At 34.5% G+C, this 24,132-nt stretch overlaps 1 protein-coding gene across 2 annotated transcripts in view; it reads left to right on the top strand.

The window, feature by feature from the left end:
* The window catches only part of LOC124360832 (protein phosphatase 1 regulatory subunit 37-like), a 40,832-nt gene extending 16,996 nt beyond the window's left edge, over window positions 1-23,836 (top strand). The window contains exons 3-11 of one of the 2 annotated variants that reach the window (XR_006922282.1): window positions 241-387; window positions 770-889; window positions 2,807-2,957; window positions 4,695-4,824; window positions 6,180-6,381; window positions 9,081-9,212; window positions 11,061-11,186; window positions 18,361-20,358; window positions 23,177-23,836. Coding sequence is in view for 1 of the 2 variants with exons in the window: in XM_046814774.1 (XP_046670730.1) it covers window positions 241-387; window positions 770-889; window positions 2,807-2,957; window positions 4,695-4,824; window positions 6,180-6,381; window positions 9,081-9,212; window positions 11,061-11,186; window positions 18,361-20,248; window positions 23,177-23,253 (2,973 nt within the window). In the remaining variant the exon portion in view is untranslated. The remainder of the gene's footprint in view (window positions 1-240; window positions 388-769; window positions 890-2,806; window positions 2,958-4,694; window positions 4,825-6,179; window positions 6,382-9,080; window positions 9,213-11,060; window positions 11,187-18,360; window positions 20,359-23,176) is intronic. The other variant, XM_046814774.1, reaches the window with a different exon arrangement.
* Window positions 23,837-24,132: the final 296 nt, after the last annotated feature.

Here is a 24,132-nt window from a genome sequence, read left to right as displayed (position 1 = left end):
ATAAAAATGCTAAAATAAAGTATTTCTAGAGCTTTTGTTTTAACACATTCCTGCAAATTGCGCAGGAATTGCTTGATGTACTTTATTGTACCGCAACCACTGAGAGAAATTAATACCATTACTTAAGGTGTAGCAGTGTTACAAACATCCAAAGTTGATGTACAATTTTTTTCTGGTTGATAAGGTTGAATCTTTAGTTATTCTTCAAACTACTAATTAGTTACTGTTTGTTTTCTCCAGACGCTGGATTATGATCAAGACCGAAACGAGTGTCTTGACCTTAAAGATGAAATACTTGGACCTGCGGCGTGTGAAACTCTGGAAGAAATATTGAAAAGAATTCAGTTTGTAACAATAAACCTAGAAGGCACAAACATTGACGATGAGGTAAGAAGAAGATCATCTTATATGTATTGCCTGGTTAACACAAATGTACGTTATATCATAAAATGAAATAAGTAATTTTAAGTAAGAAAATAATAGTAAACTACCAATCTTTGGATTACTGACGAACAATTATTTTTTTTTTTTTATCTTGTATGAGGAAATCAACCTGTTTGTTAGTGGTAACGAGGTTTCCACAGTTTTTTGCTAGATAGCTTGCAACAAAACAAGTTGAGTTGGTGGACAGTAAACCAATTTTGTAACAATCTCACTGTCAACGTTCATTGTCAACTAGATCAGCATTGTAAAAATTATTTTTTTAGATGATTCTGTCTGGATAAAATTTTATTGCTAGTTCTCCACAATGTATTTGTATTTATTTCAGTCAGCGGTGGCTCTTTTTGACATGATGGAATATTATGAGTCAGCAGTACGGCTGAATATTACTGGGAATCACTGTATCGCAACGAGAGGTTGGCAAGCTTGTTCACGCTTGATCAAACGGGTAAGTTTCCTTGTTGAATAGTTTGATTGAAGTAGATGAATCATAACATTTTAACACCATATAAGGAATGTTTTTAGCCATTTGAGTAAAAATAGAAGCTTATCTGTCAAGGTATTTTACAGTTGACAAATGAAGATAAGGAGAGTTATTTTCACAGGTACATTTTGTTTTGCCATAAAGACTAATTAATGTCAGTGATGTAATGTCTCAGAATAGTGCCTCACACCTTATCTTAGTCAATCCTTTCCCCAGAATTATGATAAACAATTGTGGGAGTCTTAACACGTATGAGAGCGAAACATAATTTGAAATTGACATGTTTTTGTTATTTGAATTCATGACATGTGACATCTTTGTTTGAAAAGAAAAAGTATAAATGTAATGTTTGAAAACAACTAGAGTATTTTAGACCTAATTTCCCAGAACAAAGAATACAGTATGTAATTAATTTGTATAATTTTTTTGTATTGAGTTCTTTACCTAATAAAAACCATGGTTTTGTAGAATTCAACAACAGAATTCATAATCAGAACACTCACAATAGAAATAAAGCATCACTACAGGGATGCTACAGGTCAGGGAAGTCAGGGGAAAAAAACAGGACTGGAAATCAGGGAAAAGTCAGGGAATCCGGTTTCAAGTCAGGGAAAAGTTAGGGAATTTCATTATTGGACTCCTGTAGCAACCCTGCACTACATTTTTATTGCGTGAATTAAACTTTAAAAAGTCATTTTAGTTTCATTAAAAGTTTAAACAAAGATAATATTTACATGTGCCTCAGATAAGGTTTGTTAACTTGTCTGTTATCAGTACCTGCTTAAAACTGATAAAATGTTGTAAGATTGTGACTTTTCACATTTTTGCAAAATAGTTATCTATGCTTTTGTTAACATAAACAAAAAATAAACAATTTTTTACAAATATTCAACCATTTACAACAATTTTTCTACAATTCTTTAAACATTTTTCTATATCTCCTAAGGTTTCAAGATTATGGCCAATCTATTTTGAAAAATAATAGTTATATCTTAGCCAATCTATTTTGAAAAAGAATAGTTATATCTTAGCTGTAGAACAAAACAGAAAAAGGTTAAAGAATTCTTAGGTCATTAAAAATAATGTTTTACAATAATGATGTGAATCTGGATTCTATCCCATTCCTAGAAATTAGAGTCCTAAAAATTTCAATATAAGGATAAGAAATATATTTCTTGATAACTGAGAAGCTATAAATATATGTGACAAAAATGTAATTTAATATTAATTAATTGTTTGTTTATCATACGTAACATAAAAATAATTTATTGTGTTGTAAATTATTAATTTTGGAAATAATCTTATGGATTCAACATGATTCTGATCTAAGACCCCACACAAAACCCCACTTAGAAAGATTTTCTCAAATACTTAAAGTGGGAAGTTTTCAACCATCAACTGTTCAGTCCAGACCTCGTTATGATTTGCTAACAACAGAAAATTTCAGAAGCCACACAAGATGTAACTCTTTGAAGAAGACTTCTGAAGGCTGGAGCCAATACCCCAATCTGGTTTTATTTAATAGGTTATGAGAGTTTACAATAAAACTTCCATAGATTATTTATTAGAATATAGTGGTGTTTGTTTAAAAAAGTATAACAATTTTACGAGAACACAAATGTTCGTCTTAACCTTCTTTCTTGGATTCCTTATCAAAACCAATTTAATTCTATGGTAGTATAAAACTGGATTCAGCTATCATTACTGTTAGATGTTATACTGTTAGATTGAACCATTTTTAAAATTAAAATGTTATTTTATTGTAGTGTAAACCCTGAAAATTCCTTCATCATGCTAGATTGGATATCAGACATTAATTTTTCTCAGTTATGTAAGTCCAGTTTTCAATGAACGGGTCTAATCCAATGTAAACATTTTCAGACAAAATGTTTGGAAGAGCTGGATGCCAGAAACACTACTCTAAATGAACAATTCATGCCAATTCTTAGTAGAGCTCTGCGGCTGTCAACGCAACTTCACGTCCTCAAGCTGGAGAATTGTAACCTTAGTGGACGTCCGATCGTAATTCTTGGTAAGTTCTTTCTGGTTTACATTTTTTCAAATAAAAATTTCTCTGTAATTACGTGCATATTAATCAGGAAAGGAAAGAACACGTATTATTAAAATGTTAAAAGTTGAAGACTGTTAACTCTTTAAATGCTGCAAGTTAAAGTACATAGTGACATCTAAATGCCTGGTATAGTTGTGTTTTATATCAAACCCTACTAACATGTACAACACAGTAATATCTAAATGCCTGGTATAGTTGTGTTTTGTATCAAACCCTACTAACATGTACAACACAGTAATATCTAAATGCCTGGTATAGTTGTGTTTTGTATCAAACCCTACTAACATGTACAACACAGTAATATCTAAATGCCTGGTATAGTTGTGTTTTGTATCAAACCCTACTAACATGTACAACACAGTAATATCTAAATGTCTGGTATAGTTGTGTTTTGTATCAAACCCTACTAACATGTACAACACAGTAATATCTAAATGTCTGGTATAGTTGTGTTTTGTATCAAACCCTACTAACATGTACAACACAGTAATATCTAAATGTCTGGTATAGTTGTGTTTTATATCAAACCCTACTAACATGTACAACACAGTAATATCTAAATGTCTGGTATAGTTGTGTTTTGTATCAAACCCTACTAACATGTACAACACAGTAATATCTAAATGTCTGGTATAGTTGTGTTTTGTATCAAACCCTACTAACATGTACAACACAGTAATATCTAAATGCCTGGTATAGTTGTGTTTTGTATCAAACGCTACTAACATGTACAACACAGTAGTATCTAAATGTCTGGTATAGTTGTGTTTTGTATCAAACCCTACTAACATGTACAACACAGTAATATCTAAATGCCTGGTATAGTTGTGTTTTGTATCAAACCCTACTAACATGTACAACACAGTAATATCTAAATGCCTGGTATAGTTGTGTTTTGTATCAAACCCTACTAACATGTACAACACAGTAGTATCTAAATGCCTGGTGTAGTTATGTTTTGTATCAAACCCTACTAACATGTACAACACAGTACTACAACACAGTAGTATCTAAATGCCTGGTGTAGTTATGTTTTGTATCAAACCCTACTAACATGTACAACACAGTAATATCTAAATGCCTGGTATAGTTGTGTTTTGTATCAAACCCTACTAACATGTACAACACAGTAATATCTAAATGCCTGGTATAGTTGTGTTTTGTATCAAACGCTACTAACATGTACAACACAGTAGTATCTAAATGTCTGGTATAGTTGTGTTTTGTATCAAACCCTACTAACATGTACAACACAGTAGTGTACAGTATACTATTATTGTAAAAAATTTAGTAGTTAATACTTATAATTTAACAGAAAACGTTTAATGAACTTTCTCCCTTATGTTATTATATTTAATATACATATAACTGTTCAAAATAAATGTGTTTTTACAAATTGTATAGAGGATGTCTGTAGTCATCTGGCCTGTGGTATGTGTTTTATTAATACATGTTTTGTGTACTACTTTTGAAAAGTACAGTCCACATTGTCTAAGTTATTTCTGTACTTGGAAACAACCCAGTCAAAGTCTGTGTAGGAATTATTCAAATTCTTACATCTATTTATCTTTGTGATCAGTATGCAGTTTTATTGGAAGTTATATAGTAAGCAGGTTTACAATATACAATAAACAATCAAATATTAGGTTAGGTTAGGTTTAGGTATTACATCAAATTTAAAACTTTTCTTGGTTCCAGCTGCCGCATTGAAACTTAACACAGGGTTAAAGGAATTGTACCTGGGAGAGAACTACCTGATGCCAAACGATGCCGCTCAGTTGAGTGCTCTGCTCAAAGTGAACACTGTACTCCAGCTGTTGGATATCAGGTACTGAATTTTACAACAAACGATTTTGGCTGAGTGTAAGCAAGGCTTTTCAAACAGGGTTTTTGGAAAGTTGGTGTCCATTTGTTCAGAATTTACATAATAACCAAAGTTTTGTTGTTCTAACCAAATGAAAGTTTCGTTTAATTGTATAAAGTAAACAGTTATGAAACAACAGTTGTGAAATAAATGTAATCTTGAGGAAAGGCAACTAACAATGACTGACGACTCACAATGTCAGTTACAATAGGGGCGGACTAATTGTTACTTACATTGGAACAGATTGACTATTGTGTTCTTAACACGTTAAATCCCAGTACCGACGATGCCACAATGGCATTGGGTTGTTTTTAAACCACCGAATGTTTTACTATTTATTAATAAATCGTGATTATTTCGAAATTAAATGTTTATTTAGATGTCTAAGAATACCAATCCGACCTTGTTATCTAGAAATCATTGTATCTTCAAAGTATTGATTTTTTTTTTTATGTTTACAGCTTGAGTTTCAACTGATTCGTAGTTTCTTCTGATTAGATGACTCGATTCCCACAGTTCTCACATGTTTCACTGTTATTATTTGAAAGTCGAGTGAGATTGAGGTTACGAAATGTGTTTCACTTTGACATTGTAACCGTTTTAAACGCAAATATTTGGTCATTGCGACAAGTGTCCACATTGTTAGTACCCATGAAGCTACGGAGGTGTCAGAGTACTTTTATTGTAAAAATCAGTTTTTTTTTCTTAAAAATGATTATATACCATAATTATAATTGTAAATGAAGACTATAGGCTAAAAAACTTAGTTTGAGATTTCGTATGATATGACCCCAAAATAGGGCTGGGTTTGAACGTGTTTACTGTACATTGTTCCAGCAATAACACCATACAGGACGAGGGGCTGGGTCAGATCGTCATGGGGTGTTCAATGTGTTCCTAACTCTTGCTGCTGGTGTTCCAGTAATAACAACATACAGGACGAGGGGCTGGGTCACATCGTCGTGGGGTTGTTGCAACAGACCGATTAAAGTGTTCCTAACTCTTGCTGCTGGTGTTCGAGCAATAACAACATACAAGGACGAGGGGCTGGGTCAGATCATTGAGGGGTTGTTGGAACAGACCGATTAATGTGTTCCTAACTCTTGCTGCTGGTGTTCCAGCAATAACAACATACAGGACGAGGGGCTGGGTCAGATCGTTGAGGGGTTGTTGGAACAGACTAATTAATGTGTTCCTAACTCTTGCTGCTGGTGTTCCAGCAATAACAACATACAGGACGAGGGACTGGGTCACATCGTCGTGGGGTTGTTGGAACAGACCGATTAATGTGTTCCTAACTCTTGCTGCTGGTGTTCCAGCAATAACAACATACAGGACGAGGGACTGGGTCAGATCGTTGAGGGGTTGTTGGAACAGAACACTGCGGGTGGAGGGTTGCAAGTGTTGATAATGTGGAACAACCACTTGAGTCGGAGTTGTGGACATCATCTGTCCCGGATCTTCACGGCCTCTACATCGCTCGAGACCGTCAACATCGGCCAAAATGTCCTTAGCAATGAGGTAAGAGTGTTAATTAACAAATGAGAGATCACACTCACTTTCTGGGCACATGAGGTTGCACATAAGCTAGTTGCAAAATATGCTCACTACTCTTACTTTATTATTGTGATTTTATTTCAATGGGAAGTCTTCTAAAAGAAACATTGTGACTAGTTTGAAAACTATCTCTAAGAATACAGTAATTTAATTAAGTCATTTACATATAAAAGTCTGTCTATATAAACGTATTCCAATTACCAATATTGTACAACTGATGTAAATTTTACGCTACGCAGGAGATTGCATTTAAGGGGGGTCGGCCAGGCCTATCTAGCCCATGTTAAATTCCTCTACTTAACCCTTTTACTGCCGGACACCTTTTTTTTAGTTTGTTGAAAAATGCCGGGCTGAAATTGACTAAAATGTAATGATTTTTTTTAAAAAATCATGGATTCATTATTTTTTATCATAAATTGATAAACTTTATCTTGTTTTTTTCCTTATAAGTTGTAATTTGCTACAAAAAATTAATTTAAACATTTTCTGTCCTTAAAAAATATATATATTATGTCATGAAACAAAAATTTTAAATAAATAAAAATTATTTTTTGAGTTTGCACTTTAACAACTATATTTAAATATTAAACCACCACCATAATTATAATTTTTTATTGTATAGTAATTATATATAAAACATTCCCAAAAAGTTTTAGGAACATACCTTGAAAAAATACTGAAGCTGTGATGAATTTTTGAAATTGGTTGCAATATCCTCGAATTTCAAGATAACACGTTTATTGATACATAACTTTACACTATATCGCTTTTATAATACATAAATCACTTTATAATACATAAATCACTGTCCATTGATATGAAATATAATACATAATAGAAAATTAAAGTTAAAAGACACTTTGATCAATATTTACAAAAATATATATACATTTTTAGGTTCATAGGCCTGCTGATTAGCACTTGTGTTCCCCAAAACTTGTGGGATGAACACCTTTTTTACAGTTTTTGCAGACAGTCCTGGTTCTCTTCCTCTTCCCTCCAGTACTCATTTTATTAATCGTAAAAATATGTAGATTTACAAATATAAATGTCAAATAAAGTGTAAAACACGAAACAACACAAGTGGAACTCACAACTAATGAGATCGACCATAACCTCATCAAACCAAACTCGAGTTATAACCAAAGAAGTTCAGTAACAAAAATGGCTTCCATAGATTATAAAACCTGTTTTTCTGTGTGTTGTCCATATAGTAATGAATAACACAGCTGAATTTCGATGCATTTGGACAACATTGAAAACCAGTATAAAACAAATACGAGACGGCTTTTATAGCGCACGTTGGCGATTTTCGCACAAACGGCAGCAGCAGCGTGCGCAATCGCGCACGTCGGCAGTAAAAGGGTTAAGGTACATTTTTCTCAAAAAGTATAAAAGATAGGTACATAATTTTTGTGTTACTAGAAACTTTGGACATTTTTGCATAGTTTGTATGGATAACTTCAAAAAATATATATATTTTGGATATTAAAATTTTTTTTTCCAAACTACTTTTTTTCCAGGAATTTTTTGTATAAAATATTTTTTTTTTAAATATAGGATTTAAAAATAAGGAATTTGCTTCATACAAAATGTAAAGGAAGACCTAATAAACAAAATATAAAAAAAATTTTTCAGATATCTTCAATAGTTTTTTAGATAAATGTACCTTTGTGTTAAAAACTAGATTTTCGGAAAAACGTGTTTTAAAGCAAAAAATTATATGATAATTAAAATTAGGCCAACCTCTAGTGCATTCCTGCCCCATAAGTGGGGTTGTCTGGGTCCTCTAACTCTTCATATCTATCCTCTAGCCTTTTCTTTGCAATAGAAAGTTGTTTTCTGCACCTTTTCTCTATTTCTTGTTGCGCTTTTTCAGCTTTTTGAATTCGGCGTAGATCTTGCTGTTTAATCTCTTGCACAACATCTAGAGCCAGGATTAATACCAAACTTTTCCAACACTTGGCACTTCACTATGTTGCCCCTGTTAAAAGTTGCCACAGCCTCATGCACACCTAGTTCTAAGGTGCTTTTCATTACAAAAGTTGTTTTTGGTACTCTCGACCATATCACACTATTTAGCGATTCGCTAGAATTCTGTGTCCCACATGAAGGCATTTCCTAAGGAGTTCTTCATTAGACAAATCTCTGAAAATGGGTTTTATTTCATCCATAACAGACACTGGTAGGTGAGTATGGGCCTTAGGGTCATAGAATATCAGCATAACAGTACTATAACAAATAAAGGAACGCCTCATGCTCTCCTGGGACGAAAAAATACGATGACATGCATTTTGAAAAAATATTCATAACGCGTTTAATAATTGACAGAAATTAAAAAGTGAAGTATGTTCTTAAAGCTAACAAAATTTGGAATTAAAAACAAAAATAAAAAAAAAATTGAATTTTTTAACCCAATTTGGGGCCGACCCCCCTTAAGCAAATTACCACATATGCCATTTTGCAGCATATAAATTAAGAACTTGTTTGTATGTGAAAAGAAAATATTTTTAATAAATAACTGGAAAATGCAAAATGAGTGATTTTATTCACAATTTTAAATTTTTTACTCAGGGAATATTGCCAAACTAGGTGATACACGATTCTACTTTGTTATATTCTTGTGTATCAATAAAATAATGGGTAAATTTCAATATTTCCAGGTTTTACATGTGAACAAACTAGCCCTACAGCAGAACCGGACTCTGCTAAGATTGGGAATGCAATCAACACACCTGACTTGTGAAGGAGCCGTTGCTCTGGCAGAGATCATAGCTGACAATCGCACCATTCAGGTACTGACCTTAGGCACCAGGTTTCTCCTTAATATAAGAGAATTGAGTCTTTTCTTGAAGGTTTCAATTGTTTCACACATTAAAGAATGGGTAGCCGACTTACAAGGGTTCTGTGTCAATAAAGGACGTAAAATAATATTGATTAAAGGTCCTAATTGTGTCCGAATTCAAGACACAAGATTTGATTTTATTTCTTGAACCACCTTTTCCTAGTACATATCTAACAACAAATCAGCAAAGCTTTAGCAGTTGTCCTCTAATATAGTGTTATTTAAGAATTTAATTCAAATAGTCTAGGAGCAGAAAGCCAAACAATCGATCAACGAATTGATACCAATTTGCCTTGTATAAAGATGCCATCTAGGTCTTCATGAAAACAAAATAGAATCCTCTAAAGAAAGAAATCGATCTTCAGCCACAATAGTTTTGGTGGTTAAAATGGGAGTTTGAGTCAAAAGTTAATTTTTTTTCTCATAATTATAATTGTTTAGTGTGGATGGAACATTTAATCCTTTGGGTGCCAACATCCGATAGACAGTTGACAACATTATTTATTTACAAATTCATGGAGAATTGTAACAGTGTCAATAAACTAGTAATAAAAATTGATATTAACAAAATTCATATCCATCTTCTGTTATTGATATTGTGTATATCATACACAATCTGTTCCAAGACACTCTTCAATAGTGTACAAGGAATTTTATAGCAACCACTTCTTTACTTAATTTTGAAAATTTTTACTTTACACTTCTTGAGGTCTTCTGGTAAGTGGTTCCACAGTTTTATTCTTGTATATGAGGGCTTCTCCTAAAACAGTGCTATTCGTGCACAGGAATATGGAAGTCTGCTGTGCACCTCAGGTGTTGTAGTGATGGTTGTTGGTATCTCTGGGTAGTCTACTCTCGTGAACAATATCTAGCAATATAACAATAATATAGCGTGACACAGTTAGACCTGTCTCATAGCTCCTAAACTATAACATTGTATTAAAACTGATACTGACTTATGATTGTTTGGGAGAGAATAGACCTGCAAGAGAACAACATGCAGGTCCCAGAGTTGATGCTCCTGGTGCTGTGTATGAAAACGAACCAGAGTGTGACACAGTTGGACCTGTCTCATAGCGCTTAAACCATAATATTGTCTCAGAACTGATACTGACTTACGGTTGTTTGACAGAGGATAGACCTGCGAGAGAACAACCTGCAGGTCCCAGAGTTGGTGCTGTTAGTGCTGTGTATAAAATGAACCAGAGTGTGACACAGTTTGACCTGTCTCATAGCTCCTAAACCATAATATTGTCTTGAAACCGATACTGACTTAAGGTTGTTTGACAGAGGATAGACCTGCAAGAGAACAACCTGCAGGTCCCAGAGTTGGTGTTGTTAGTGCTGTGTATGAAAATGAACCAGAGTGTGACACAGTTGGACCTGTCTCATAGCTCCTAAACCATAATATTGTCTTAAAACCGATACTGACTTACGGTTGTTTGACAGAAGATAGACCTGCTAGACAATAACCTGCAAGTCGCAGGGTTGATGGTGCTGGTGCTTTCTATGAGAGTGAACCAGAGTGTGACTCAGTTGGACCTGTCTCATAGCTCCTAAACTATAACATTGTATTAAAACTGATACTGACTTACGGTTGTTTGACAGAGAATAGACCTGCAAGAGAACAACGTGCAGGTCGCAGGGTTGATGGCGCTGGTGCACATATTATGTTATTGTGATGCTCCTGGTGCTGTGTATGAAAATGAACCAGAGTGTGTCCCATTTGGACCTGTCTCATAGCTCCTAAACCATAATATTGTCTTGAAACCGATACTGACTTACGGTTGTTTGACAGAGGATAGACCTGCGAGACAATAACCTGCAAGTCGCAGGGTTGATGGCGCTGGTGCTTTCTATGAGAGTGAACCAGAGCGTGACACAGTTGGACCTGGATGACATGCCTCGGCGCAAACATTCTATGGTCAGTCTTTGTCTTTTTATACAACTTTAACCATTATTAAAGTTTGATAGTTATTTATCTGTGTTCACGTTTTGAACATTGCAGATAGTTTACATTATTAGTTTGTTCTTACACACTTTCAGAATATATCTGATGGTATATTTTAGATAAACATTTTTGTACTTCAGGTTTAATTTGACCCAAAATTGTAAAAAACTATAAAATACCAAAAAAGTCAAATTAAAAATTTGTGGCTTAATATAATTATTGAATTTTTTGTTCAAGTACATATTTTATTTTACATATTTAATAGTTGTGAAATCAAGATTTTAGCAGTGTTCATATTTTAATTGAATAGGTGATTTATAATTTACCTCATATGTTTTTTCTGTAGTAATAGAAGGGATTGAATAATTCAAGAAATATTATGAATCTTAAACTTTTATATCGTGTCATAGTCAATTAATGGTAGAAACAAAACAAGAAATTAATTACAAATTAATTATTTGTTCCAGTTGATTAATTTTTTATAAGATGTTGATCAACATAATTATCTATCTAAATACTCCAAAGTTCATGGGTATGTAATTTAATTATGGTAAAACATAATTAATCTTTTGCAAAATACATGTCAAAACATTGAAATTAGACATTTGCGTTGTAAATTTAAAAGCATTTGTTAGAATATAAGGCTAATAAATTACAGGAATTGTATAACACACACACACACACACACACACACACACACACACACACACACACACACACACATTATGTATTATTTAGAGATAGATACACAGTAAATGTACTTCAGTGATTTAGCAAAAATTCATATTGTATATATCGGTTGGTTATTAAGATATGAAGTAATTGACCAACCAAGTTAGTTAATTTTAGCTCCATTTCACCTTCTGCTTAGTGCAGTGTCTGAAATCTGACACTGTCACAGATTTGACTCCTAGAATCTGGAGTCTATGTCCATCAGATTTTGCACTGGAAGATGGAATGGAGCTAAACGCAACATTTACACAGAATCAACCCTTCCCACAACAGCTGTGTTATTTTTAGTTATTTTTTCGTCAAAGTTTTAAAGATCTTGTTAAAAGATAAGGCAATAAATTAATATTTGAAATATGGGTATCCATGGTATGTAATAATTGGCAATAAAATTATTCATTATTGTATTTTTCAATTTTCAAAATTAAAGAGTTTGTTTTCAGATATTCAGCATGTAACCAGAATAAATTTGACTTAAATTTAAGTGATTCATGTTACCTGGCTGCTTGGTACATAATGTATGAAATAAAGAAATAATGTTTGTATAAACTGATATAAGCTATGTAATCTTTCATGCACAATTTTTTCAGAGACTTCCTGACTTTACTTTTTTTTGTCCTAGGTCAGGTATTGAGCATCTGATCAGTCCTAGTTAAAATTATTTAGATGGGTTTTTAACTCCGTGCGCTTCTGTCATTGTTTTAGAGTATCGTTTTCGCTTTCCAGATTGCATTAGCTTTAAATGTCCTTTGTGCAAAGTTTTTTACCTCTGTAAAACACCTTTAGTTTATTAAATGTTTTTATCTGTCTAATCCTATAAATTGTCCCTTCCCACGTAATGAATAGCTGAGCGTAGTCACTGTATTAACAAAAGTGGTGTGTTGTCATTTCCGCTGTGGCAATCATAAAACGTTGAGTTAGTTAAAACCAGCTATGTGTAATTGTCGAGTTTGGTGCTTGTTGATGTCCGTTCTCCCAAGACTTTAAATTTAGTTTAAATAATAAACGTAAGTAGTAAGGGTCGATCAACGCAATTGACAAAGAGACATTTTGTATCTCCCTCCATGAGCCAAACTTTGAAGTGCTCTAGCCAATCATTCCCTGAAGTACTTAATGACTGTCCTCCAGAGTCACAAGTAAGAGCTTTCTAAACCCAAGGCTATCCCCTGCTACATCCGTTCAGAATGTGAAATTTCAGTAGCAACCGAGGGTGAAGGTTGACCTATGTGTTTTACAAACTACAGTACCATAAAAGTCAGAGAGGTGCAATTAGTAAAACAAAGTTGTGTGAAAACATGCCGAAGGTATGTCTCATTGTAGTTTGAAATGTAACTGAAGCATGAAAGAATCTCAATTTTATTTTGTCAAGTACAATACTTGAGTACAAAACATGGAATTGAAGCGAGAGCAAAATTCTCAAATGCTGCTGAAATTTCAATGAAGCTTTTGTTGTCCGGATAAAATAATATTTGATGCTACTTCAAATATATAACTATTAAATGCTTACATAGTTTTCAATATGCGAACACTTTTCTTTTAAAAGAATAATGATTTCGGAAAGATTGTACATAATACATACTGATCAATTTGCATCCAAATTGAAAGAAATTTATTCACGTTTAAGATTGTTTATTACAAATCTGTTAGTTAACGCATATTTTTAGCTACATAAACTAAAATTTTAATCACAATTTTTTAATATTTTTGTAGTTTTGCAATGTTTGACAGGCTGTCTTATTTATTAAAATATTTTACGTACATTATCTGTTTTACACTGTAGCTGCAGACATTTATTCATCTTTAAAATAAAGAAATTTCTCTAAAAAGCATATAGTTTTAGTGGTACGGTATAAAAGGTACCAACTTATCCAATTATTGTAATTTTGGCTCGTTGGGTCTTGTGGTTATCAATGGAGGTCAAAATCTTGAACCTATCATCGCTGTTCAAGCATATATACGTATAATCCACCGGTTTTGTTTTAGAAACAGTATGAAATCGTTACATTTGTAATGTACACACGGCTTATTAAAAATATTGGTAAAGTAATATCTATGCAACACCAATAATAAACTGAAAGAAGTTGTTAGGAAATGCTATCAATTGTATGATCTGCTTATGTTTTTTATTGTTGCATAAGCTGTTACGGATATTTATATAATTTTCTCCAAGTACAAGTTCAAGTTCAAACCACTTCAGACTTTTTAATTTTGATTTATGCATGTATATGATACACTCTGAGTAGTCAGATACCGAAGTATGTCAAAATGCTTTAAAGGGCTAAGGAATATAAAGTGGATTATTTTAGGGTTTGAGTCATTATTACAGTATAATAAATGATGTATAGTATTAACAGACAAGTCATCACAGGTGAGCTGAATAATGACATCAAACGATGATTTGGAAATACGTTGTGTAAGAAAAATCATTATAATGATGTTTTCCAATGCACCAGGACAGAAAAGTGTCCCATTCTCAAAACTACGGACAGTGGTATTTGTAAATATATTATGTAGTACTAAAGCATGACCAAGACCTATTGAAATGTACAGTATACAATAATATTTAAAGAGAAGTTTGAAAGAAACTGTGTAGTAACCTTGTATAGCCTACAGTGTAAACGGTTGGTACATTGGTGATTGTTGGTGCCAGATGATGGCCGGAGACTGCAGAGACTTCAGTTCTGTCCCCGACCTTGTGGAGTCTAAGGCAAAACCTCACTGTAGCTTGAGGATAACATAGATTATTGCTTTGCATGATCACAAATGTTTCTAACAAATTAGTGTTGAAGGTAACGTTCAGTTTGTAATCCACACAGCAACCTACTCGCCTGCATGGTCCGCTAATATCGCTTTGTGTAAATATCCACCAGGCTGTGTACGACCTGTGAGATTACATTGTCACTTTAAAACGCAACTTCTGTCGTACGGTGTAAACTCAGTAATCAACTAGGCAGAGTCAGTTAACTCGGCATACGAATCCTATATTTATTTATTTATCTACGGTAACACCATTAGTAATATATTAAATTAACACAGCGGAACATGGATGTTTAAACCATTTTAAGTTTTGGTTCATTCTAATTTTTCTGCTAATCTCATGATATTTTTACTGTAATGTCGTTAACTCGAGTTTTGGATAATTCATTCAGCGACCGGTAATTTGCACACTGCCGATCAGCGGTCGGATACAGCAGACACGTTTTTGCAATCAGTAATGCCGATCTGTTGTCATCCACAACCAAATGCAGGAAGTCACAGTAAATGCAAACATAAATGTTGAAAATACTGTAAGCAAAATACTATTAACACAAGCAAGTTTATCAATTATTTTATCTATTCATGGGTTTTAAAACGATGTATGACAAAACACATTTTAACGATCGGTCATTTGTGTACTGCTGATCGAACAATGACACAGCGGATCTCCGGTTCTAAGATTCAGTGGATTTGAGATTTGGTTTCAACTCATCACTTCTTCCAACGCATAATCCTTTCTCTGTTAACCAATGTCTTTGTTTAGCAATCATTGTCACGAAGCATCTGTCAAAGAGAATAGGGACTACTTACGATCTGTATATAATAATTTATTATTACAAAAAACTACATTTTGTTTTTTTTTTTTATACAAATATATAAGTAATAGTTGATTATATTACGCAATGTAATACTATTAAACTTTCTATCGAGCATTAACGTTTTTGTTACATAGTTACATAGTTAAAATACTTTCTCAGCCCTTATTAGCGCTTGTATAATTTGAAATAGTGGATTATTCCAATTTTTCAATTTATTGAGGTTTGAATTGTTCACGTTCACGTTCTGTAATTTTAGTAACTGTGATAAAATTGCATTACTTTACATTGGTAGTTTTTCTGTTTGTAATGTGAAACACAACTAATCAATAGATTCAAGTACTTGAGTACTGTATTATCAGCTTTATCTCTTGCTTTAATAAATGGGTAAGTTTTTTTTTATAAATAGTAGAAAAGCCAGCTTATAGTATCATGTGAATCCATCATTAAGCACAACAAAAGTAACAAAAATACCTTCCTTAGTGTTGTAGTAATTCTTGTCACGTTTAACAATGGCAGGTGCCTGTAATGTTTGTCATTGTTTCAAATCATCCATTGGCAATAACTTTATTTTTCAAATCATCCATTCGCAATAACTTTATTGCTTCAAATCATCCATTGCCAATAACTTTTAAAATGTGTAATGTTTTATTATTTTAGTTTCTTTTATATTTCATAATCATTTTATTGAGTACCGCCTATTTTTGTCTATAATTTTAACCACTTAATTAGTTACCATAATATAAATTTTACACAGCTTTTCATTAACCAAGCTTGTGTAGATGTTTTTTCACAACCAATGGCTTATGCTCAGTTTTTCAATAATTAATCATTCATTAGCATAACATTTTGGACTGACACATTTGTTTGTAATTTAATATTAAGTTTTGGAGTAAAACCTTTATGATAAATATTTTATTTATTTTACTGTCCAGGGCAGTATTGTTGATGCTAACAATATTCATTATTCATAATTTTAATGGTGTTTTCTTTAGTTTTTTTTTTTTTTATTATTTTGCAATTTTGTACAAATAACATTAGTTTATCTTAACTGATTAAATGTGTATGTAGTTAAGTAAAAACCTCCACACACATTATGTGGGTTATTTCATGTCTAAATAATGATCTGAACAGATGCTAATTTTGATTAACTACAAATTAACATCAGTGACATGGCATATGTAGCAGATCTCATGAGCTTTAGCGACACATCTTTTGGAAAATTGTGTATTATTTATTTAATATGCTATCTTTTTTATCTGTTTTGTTGCACTGTGACAAATTATCGTACAAAAACATTAAACATTCTAGTAGAACAGAATGGAAAACCGAATAAACTACCAGAAAAAAAATCTGGCAATAATAATAATAATCAAATAATATCTATAAATTTCTTATCATAGAAAGTTTTCAGTTGAACAGACTTACAAAAGAAATAGCCAATACCATAAATGAGAACAATTTCAGAAATGCTTTAAAAACTGTATAATGAATAACAGTCTATATATAGCTTATGATATCAATGCCAGAAATGCTTTAAAAATTCTACAATAAATAACAGTCTATAGTTTATGGTATGGAACAAAACAGCTGCTTGAGATTTCTTCACAATGTCCTTTATATCGGTTATATCAAACATAGGCAAAAACAAATGGTGATGAGTCAAAATTATTTTTCGAAGATTTAACCATTAAATTTAAACACATGAATATTTATTTCCATGTTAAGAAATATTTATTTCTCTACGCAAATGACATTATCTGAAGGAATTCCAGAAAAATTATTCCATATCAGACCATTCTATCGTCCCATCATTTACTCTCTTTTCCACCAAAACTTTATGAATGAATTATGCTTAACACCTTCACTACGGCTCTTTATTGAGTGAGACCAACAATTCGCATTGAGGGCGTGTGCCGTAAGGCATCTGGCACAGTCAACATCTTAAATCAACTTATATGAACCTCTTTTATACTCATAATATTGTACCAGTTTTGTATCAAGAGGCAACATTTCACTATTCATTCATTAACTTCACAGGATGACGGATTTCATCCATGAAACAAAAATATAGATTACTTATTTAAATATAGCTAGATCCTAAATTTTTGCAAATTTCTTAAAAATAGAATTACTTCTTATCTTACATTTTGTGTTATTAGGCGGTTTCCAAAGGAGTAATATTAAAATAATTAAGGTTGTTAGTTACCATCATCACTTAAAGCCACATTTTTCACTTAAATTTACATCAAAATTGTTCCTGTACTTACTGATTTTTTCACTATGTATTTGGTGAATCAAAATATTTTGAAATTATACAATTCACCAGTTTAAAATAACAGCTAAGTTTTCAAGTTTTGTTGGAAGAAAACAAGCCCCTGTTATTATTTTGACTCTGGTACATCAACGTTCAAGAAATAGAACTTCCAGTTTTTGTTGGGTAACAGCGTACTCATACATTTTGAAGCATTAATTTCTTACAATTATACATATGTGTAATATTTTACGTATTAAAATAGAAATTTGAAATTGAAAAACTTTGTAGATGTATTAGAAATCTGGTTCAGTTTCATCGTATAAAATACTTAAATCATTTCAATGTCATTTTCACAAACTAACCTTCAAATCATTCATTCGTAATAATCATTAACATATTTTCAACTCATAACAGCTTTTATTGTCTTTTCATGCTTTTATAGTTTTATTTATTTTTAATAACATAAAAACTCAGCTACTTGGTGTCACATGACATTCTTTATTTTGATATAATAGTAAAATGTAGTCCCTCTTAATCATATACGAAACTGACAATATAATGAAGTCATAAAGTCTCGTTCTTGTTACAGGGTCCAGCACTGGACGAATACATGAGGCTCGTAGCAGAAATCAGAGGTCACTGTGAAGCCAATTCTAAGACCACAGAAAAACAGGAGGATGTTGTGGAAGAAGTAGTGAAAGAAGAGGCTTTGGTACCCAACATAGATCGACGGTCCAGAATGGGTAGTTTTGCCACCAGAAAGATCTCTCTGACGTGTGAGACGCTTGCCAGGAGCCACGCGATGCCGACCCCAGAACCCAGTCAGCAGCTGTTGACGGAACCAAAGCGTACGGGAGGCAGGCTGCGGAGCCCCGCACCCTCTCCGATTCCGAGTCCTGTTGCAAGCCCTTCTCCCACCCGCAGCAGATTTCAAGTGTCACGAGTGTCCGAGTCCGAGTCTCCTGTTACCCCACCATCATCATCCCCCAATGTGTTCTTCGGCTCAAACTCAAGATTTAAAGTGACTGTCGTGGACTCGGGCACGCCTACAAATCCAACAACGGTTCTAACCTCAAATAATGTCACAGTCGGCTTTGAAACGTCTTCCACTCTTTCCCCAAAAGTGTCCGTAAGCCCGGCTCCATCCCCTACTCCCATTCCTGCCCCTCTGCTCTCTTCTATTCCTTCACTGTTTCCTACTCCTATGCCATCACCCATGCCTTCTCCTCTGGTCTCCCCGACTCCTTCACCCACCTATATTTCTCCCCTGTCTACAATCAATGTTGGAGAAGCACACCCACTGTTACCCTCACCAGCCGCCGCAAACAATCATAAAGATGATCTATCTTCGTCGTCAGCTGAAGTTTCCAATCGTCCAGAACCTGTTGTTAACGAATCAGAAGTAAAAGAATCAGTTGTACAAGAGAGTGATAAAAACAAGTTCACTAATACAATAGCAATTCCAGTACACAACTTGAGGTTAGATTCAAGTAGCAGTTGTGATAGATATGAAACAATTATTGAAGAACCAATTCCAGACTCTAGTACGAGCAGCACATCCACTGTCCAATCGTTGCCAGAAAAAGATAGCTTAAGCGGTAGTGGTAAAGTTAGTTCCCGTAGTAGTGTCTCACCACCAAAAGTATGTAAATTGAGATCTGAATCAGAAGAAAGTGATTTGTACACGAATAGAAAACTTCCTAAAGCAACGGACAGTTTAGATTTGTCTGCCCTGAGAGTTATGAAACAAGCATCCGTTTCAGTACCTGAAAAACCACCTGTACCGTCCGCGAGATCAAGAAAAATTGCTTCATGGGTGCAGCCAAGTGCTGTGTTTTCCGCCTTGACCCAGGACGACGGAGGAAAAACAAGTTCCGGTTTAGAAAGACTCTTAGGCCTTTTCACGAATCCGTTTTCTCGGTCAAAAGCGGATGAGGAGCCTACGCAACAGCTTGAACGTGTACCTGAAGTTCCAGAGGGTCCGACCCAGATTTGTGATAACCAAGTGGAATCAACCTGTACAAACGCAAATACCACTTTAAATTTAACCGAACACTTAAGTAAAATGTCATTGTTGTCCTCGCTAAGTAAAGGTATGCAACTGAAAAACAATGATAACCCGAATGAAAAATTCAGTGAAATTCACACAAATGATAGTATTAAAAACTCTTTGCCAAATGAAAATGAGGATTGTGGTTTAAAATCGGAAAGTAGGAGTGATAACTGTCCCGTGGGGTCCTGTCCTTCGAGAAATGGCTGTGAGCTGAAATGTGATAAGCAAGATTTAAATATTCCTTTTCTTTTTAATAATAATGACGGGTTGAGTGATGCTGACACCGGAGGTGTCAAGTGCGAGACGTGGCCCCAGGGAACCAGCATGACACATCTGAGTCTGATTCATCAAACTCAGAGCCAGAGCTCTCCTTGCCTCACAGCTCTGGTCTTCCTCAACAGCAACGTAGCCACCAATCTTGCAGGTGAGCAATACTTATTGTCAGTAGCTAAGAGTCCTTAACTGTTGGGTTCTGATCTCCTTGCCTCTCAAGTCTGGTTTTCCTCAACAGCAACGTAGCCACCAATCTTGCAGGTGAGCAATACTGATTGTCAATTGCTAGGAGTCCTTAACTGGTGGCTTGTGATCCCACCACACTGCTATGCCATCTGGCTTTGTTCATCACTAGAAAAAGTACCTTAGTTTCACAAAGATAATATAATCAAAGAAATAGACCCCATAGACGTCTCAAGATGAATTTTCAAACATATAATGAAATGGTTCATAAGCTCAAAAAGATTGAGTTTACGCTAAGAGCTATGATTAACCTAATAAGTAATACTTTACTTTGTATGAGGCAAAAAGAAGATTAGGATGATTATACTCCCTTAGTGTGATAGACATTCATCTGCACAGGGCTGGTGGAGATGCATGGTACAGTTTTCTCCTCCAGTCTCTAGCAGCTCATCCTCCTCTTCTAAGCTGGTGACAGTGATCAGGGTTGCTTTATGTTAGGGCTGAGTAGTCAATGTGCTCTCCCTCAGAGCTTATCCCATCAGTCATGCCTTCTTCTTTGATCAACTTAGATGTCTGTGTCATCTTCCTCCTTGTCCTTAAGATGAAGTTACTTCTATAAGGATTTTCCCTAATCTGTGGTATAGGCCCAATTCAAAGAGTGATAGGCAGCTCCACTGCCTTCCTCTCTGTGCATTCAACAACCACAGGGATGCTACAGGTCAGGGAAAAGTCAGGGGAAAAAAACAGGACTGGAAATCAGGGAAAAGTCAGGGAATCCGGTCTCAAGTCAGGGAATTCCGACGTTGGTCAGGGAAAAACTTGCTGCCGCCGCGCCGAGTCCAAGCCTGCGGACGACGCGGCGCATGAAGCAGGCAGCCGAGGCGGCTCGGCTGGTCCGGCTCGGCCGGTGCGACAGACTTGCCTATTTTTTGCTTTTTTATATTTGCCACCCTGTTAGCCTCAACACCGCTTTTTTCCACCCATTAATTGCCAAAAACCCTGGGGATTGCGTCGAAAAAAGTCAGGGAAAAATGAAAAATTTGGTCTGGAAAATCAGGGAAAAGTCAGGGAATTTCATTATTGGACTCCTGTAGCAACCCTGAACCAGTGCTCTACCCCTTATTCTGGGTATGCAATAGAGATGACAGCTGCTCATTATTATTTTCTTCTTCCCAAATTCAAAGTCATAGACCACTAGGTCATCAGCACTCCCGTATTGGTGATAACATTGTGAAGGCTACTAATGTCTTCTACCTTCCGCGTAATCAGTTCTACAATTATCTGCTTGCTCAGGCGAGGTACTTGATCCCTCAACCACACGAGTCTCTTTCTGTAAACAGCCAATTATTAGATAGTAGATTTTTAAGTGAATTGATTCCAACTGAACTCTTTGCACCTTTTCCAGCATAATTTCCCTGAATATAATTTTCTCTTACTGTAAGCTCCTATGAATTTGTATTCTCTCTAGAATCTGATCCTTAGGTGTCACCTGTAACATTGCTGTGTAGGTGGTTGCCTGCCCTTCTGCAGTTGTCAGTTGATGCTTTGATCTTTATCCTCTCTTTGTCAGATTTCTGCTGTGGAGCCTCCTCTCTGTCTGATATTAAGTGCCAAGAGTATCCTGATATAGATTTGTCCTTCAGTGCTCAATCTCTTTTTCAGGTGCCATTCCCTGAGCCAGGTAGTGGAGGTACCGTCTCACTCTCCCTCTGCTGAGTCTTCTATCTAAGGGATTATTCCATCCTTTTGTGCCCAGTCATGGTGTCTTTTCCATATAATACTTCACATTGAAAAGGTTTAGTAAAGGCCCTGGTCCTGTCTTTTAACTCATCTCTCTTTCGCTCAGGCTGCTGAAGATTTGCTACATTTTTATGTAGGAAAATAATCAAATACATGGTGTATTCGGAAAGTAAGTACCGTTTGGAAAAAAAACCTATTAAAACAATTTTACGTTACATGAAATAGCATACTCTATACTATTCTACATTGCATCCACACACCACATTGTACATTGTATTGTGTTGTGGGTGACCAGCATTTCAATTCCTTCTGCATAGAAATTTCTTGCCAGTGATAGCTACGATTTCACAGCATTATTCAGTTCATCGTCGGATCCACAGCGCTTACCACCGAGCTTGCACTCTATGTGAAGGAAGAAGTAGTAGTCGGATGCTGCCAAATCCGGATTGTACAGCAGGTGATCGAACTGCTTTTGTGAACTGCATGTCGATTGGTTTTGTGAAGATAGGTGAGCATTTTGGAAACTCATCGGAAGCACAGTTTGTGATAACCCAGGTGGTCTGTAACAATCTCGTACAGTTCCAAGAATTTTCAGAAATTCATTTAATGCGTCATCATTGTCAATCCTCTATTCACAGATTTTTTCACCTAATTTCCTTACCAGGTCATTGTTAACAACAGAAAGAAGACCACTCCGAGCCTCATCGTGGACATTTGTTCAATCTTCATTGAACATTGTCACCCACTTTCTCACCGTTACATCGCTTATCGCTTCTTCACCATAAATGTCCATTTGATGATAAGTTTCTGCCAGTTTCATATTGTTTGCATTCCAAACTTTTAATTACAGAACGAATTCCACAGTCGGCGAAATTAATAACTGTCTTAAACATTAAAAATGTTCACCAAAATGGCATTAGTTGAGAGTCTGTGAATAAGAAAGACTTACACGCAAGTGTGGAATGCTGCTGTGGCAGTACAATGAAACAGACTTACTTTCCGAATACACCGTATAGTTTGAATTTTGCAATAGTCGAAGGAATTTTGCTAATTGATTCAATTACGTACACATCAGGTCAGTGTTATAATAATATATCTATTTATGTTAATAAAAATTACATAATATGCATCTTATATAGTCCTGATATTATTTCAGCTGAAATAAAGAAGATGTCTCCACCGGCCAGTGACGATACAGTGGATTCTACGAAAAATATTTCTTTAGCTCTGTGAACTTGAACCTACTACAGTAGAGGTAAAAAGGTTTGGATAAATCAAGTTTCAGTAAACGTATACGAAATGTCTTTTCATTCACGAGGAGTTCCTGTTTTAATCGTGTTACATCCGTAATCAGTTAATTTCTTCCAAATCAAGTTAGGCAGTGCAAATTTCCATTAGACTCTACGCGTAAAGGATGAAGGATAGACTGAAGTGAAAGGTGATGTGAAATATGTTAAAATAATTTTTAAACTTTCTGGGAGTCACGTAAATTAAAATTTTATCTTACACAAAGTACTCGATATTACAATTTTGATTATTGCCGCCACTCAAAATTATTTTAATTATGCTAACTCAATGAAGATTTATTCAAACATTGTACTGCCGGCTTGATGGGTACAGGAATCTCGGATTTCAGTACGTAAGGATTGTTGTGTTAACATAATTAACCTACCCATCTGTACTTATTCACCTTAAATGTTTGTATTAATTTTCCCCATTTTATTATATACTAAAAAGTACTTAGATGAAACTGTAAAGTTATTTATTTATGTGTACCTTTAATTTTAGTTATTACAAGTATAATACATTAGCTGTCCTCGTTTATGTTATTTATATTGATTCCATTTTGTTTTAACTCTATATTTACATACATTAATATCTAGTTATTCATTAGTTATCGTTATTACTTTGTGATTTAAAAGAGTAATCGTAGGGTAAAGTTACCATGATGACAAGTTGGAAAATCAGGGCCAATCAGCTGATGGTGGTAAAATATCGAACACCATATTTGGCAATTTTTGTTATAGTTGACAAATTAAATATTTGTTCCCTTTGCTCTATTCTAATGCATTGAGGTATTTGTAAACTTTTTCTTGTTAGTTAAATATATTT

The sequence above is a fragment of the Homalodisca vitripennis genome, chromosome 4 (genome assembly GCF_021130785.1).
Source record: "Homalodisca vitripennis isolate AUS2020 chromosome 4, UT_GWSS_2.1, whole genome shotgun sequence".
NCBI lineage: Eukaryota > Metazoa > Arthropoda > Insecta > Hemiptera > Cicadellidae > Homalodisca > Homalodisca vitripennis.
The sequence above is the reverse complement of the archived record's forward strand: the minus strand, read 5'-3'. Positions and strand labels throughout refer to the sequence as shown.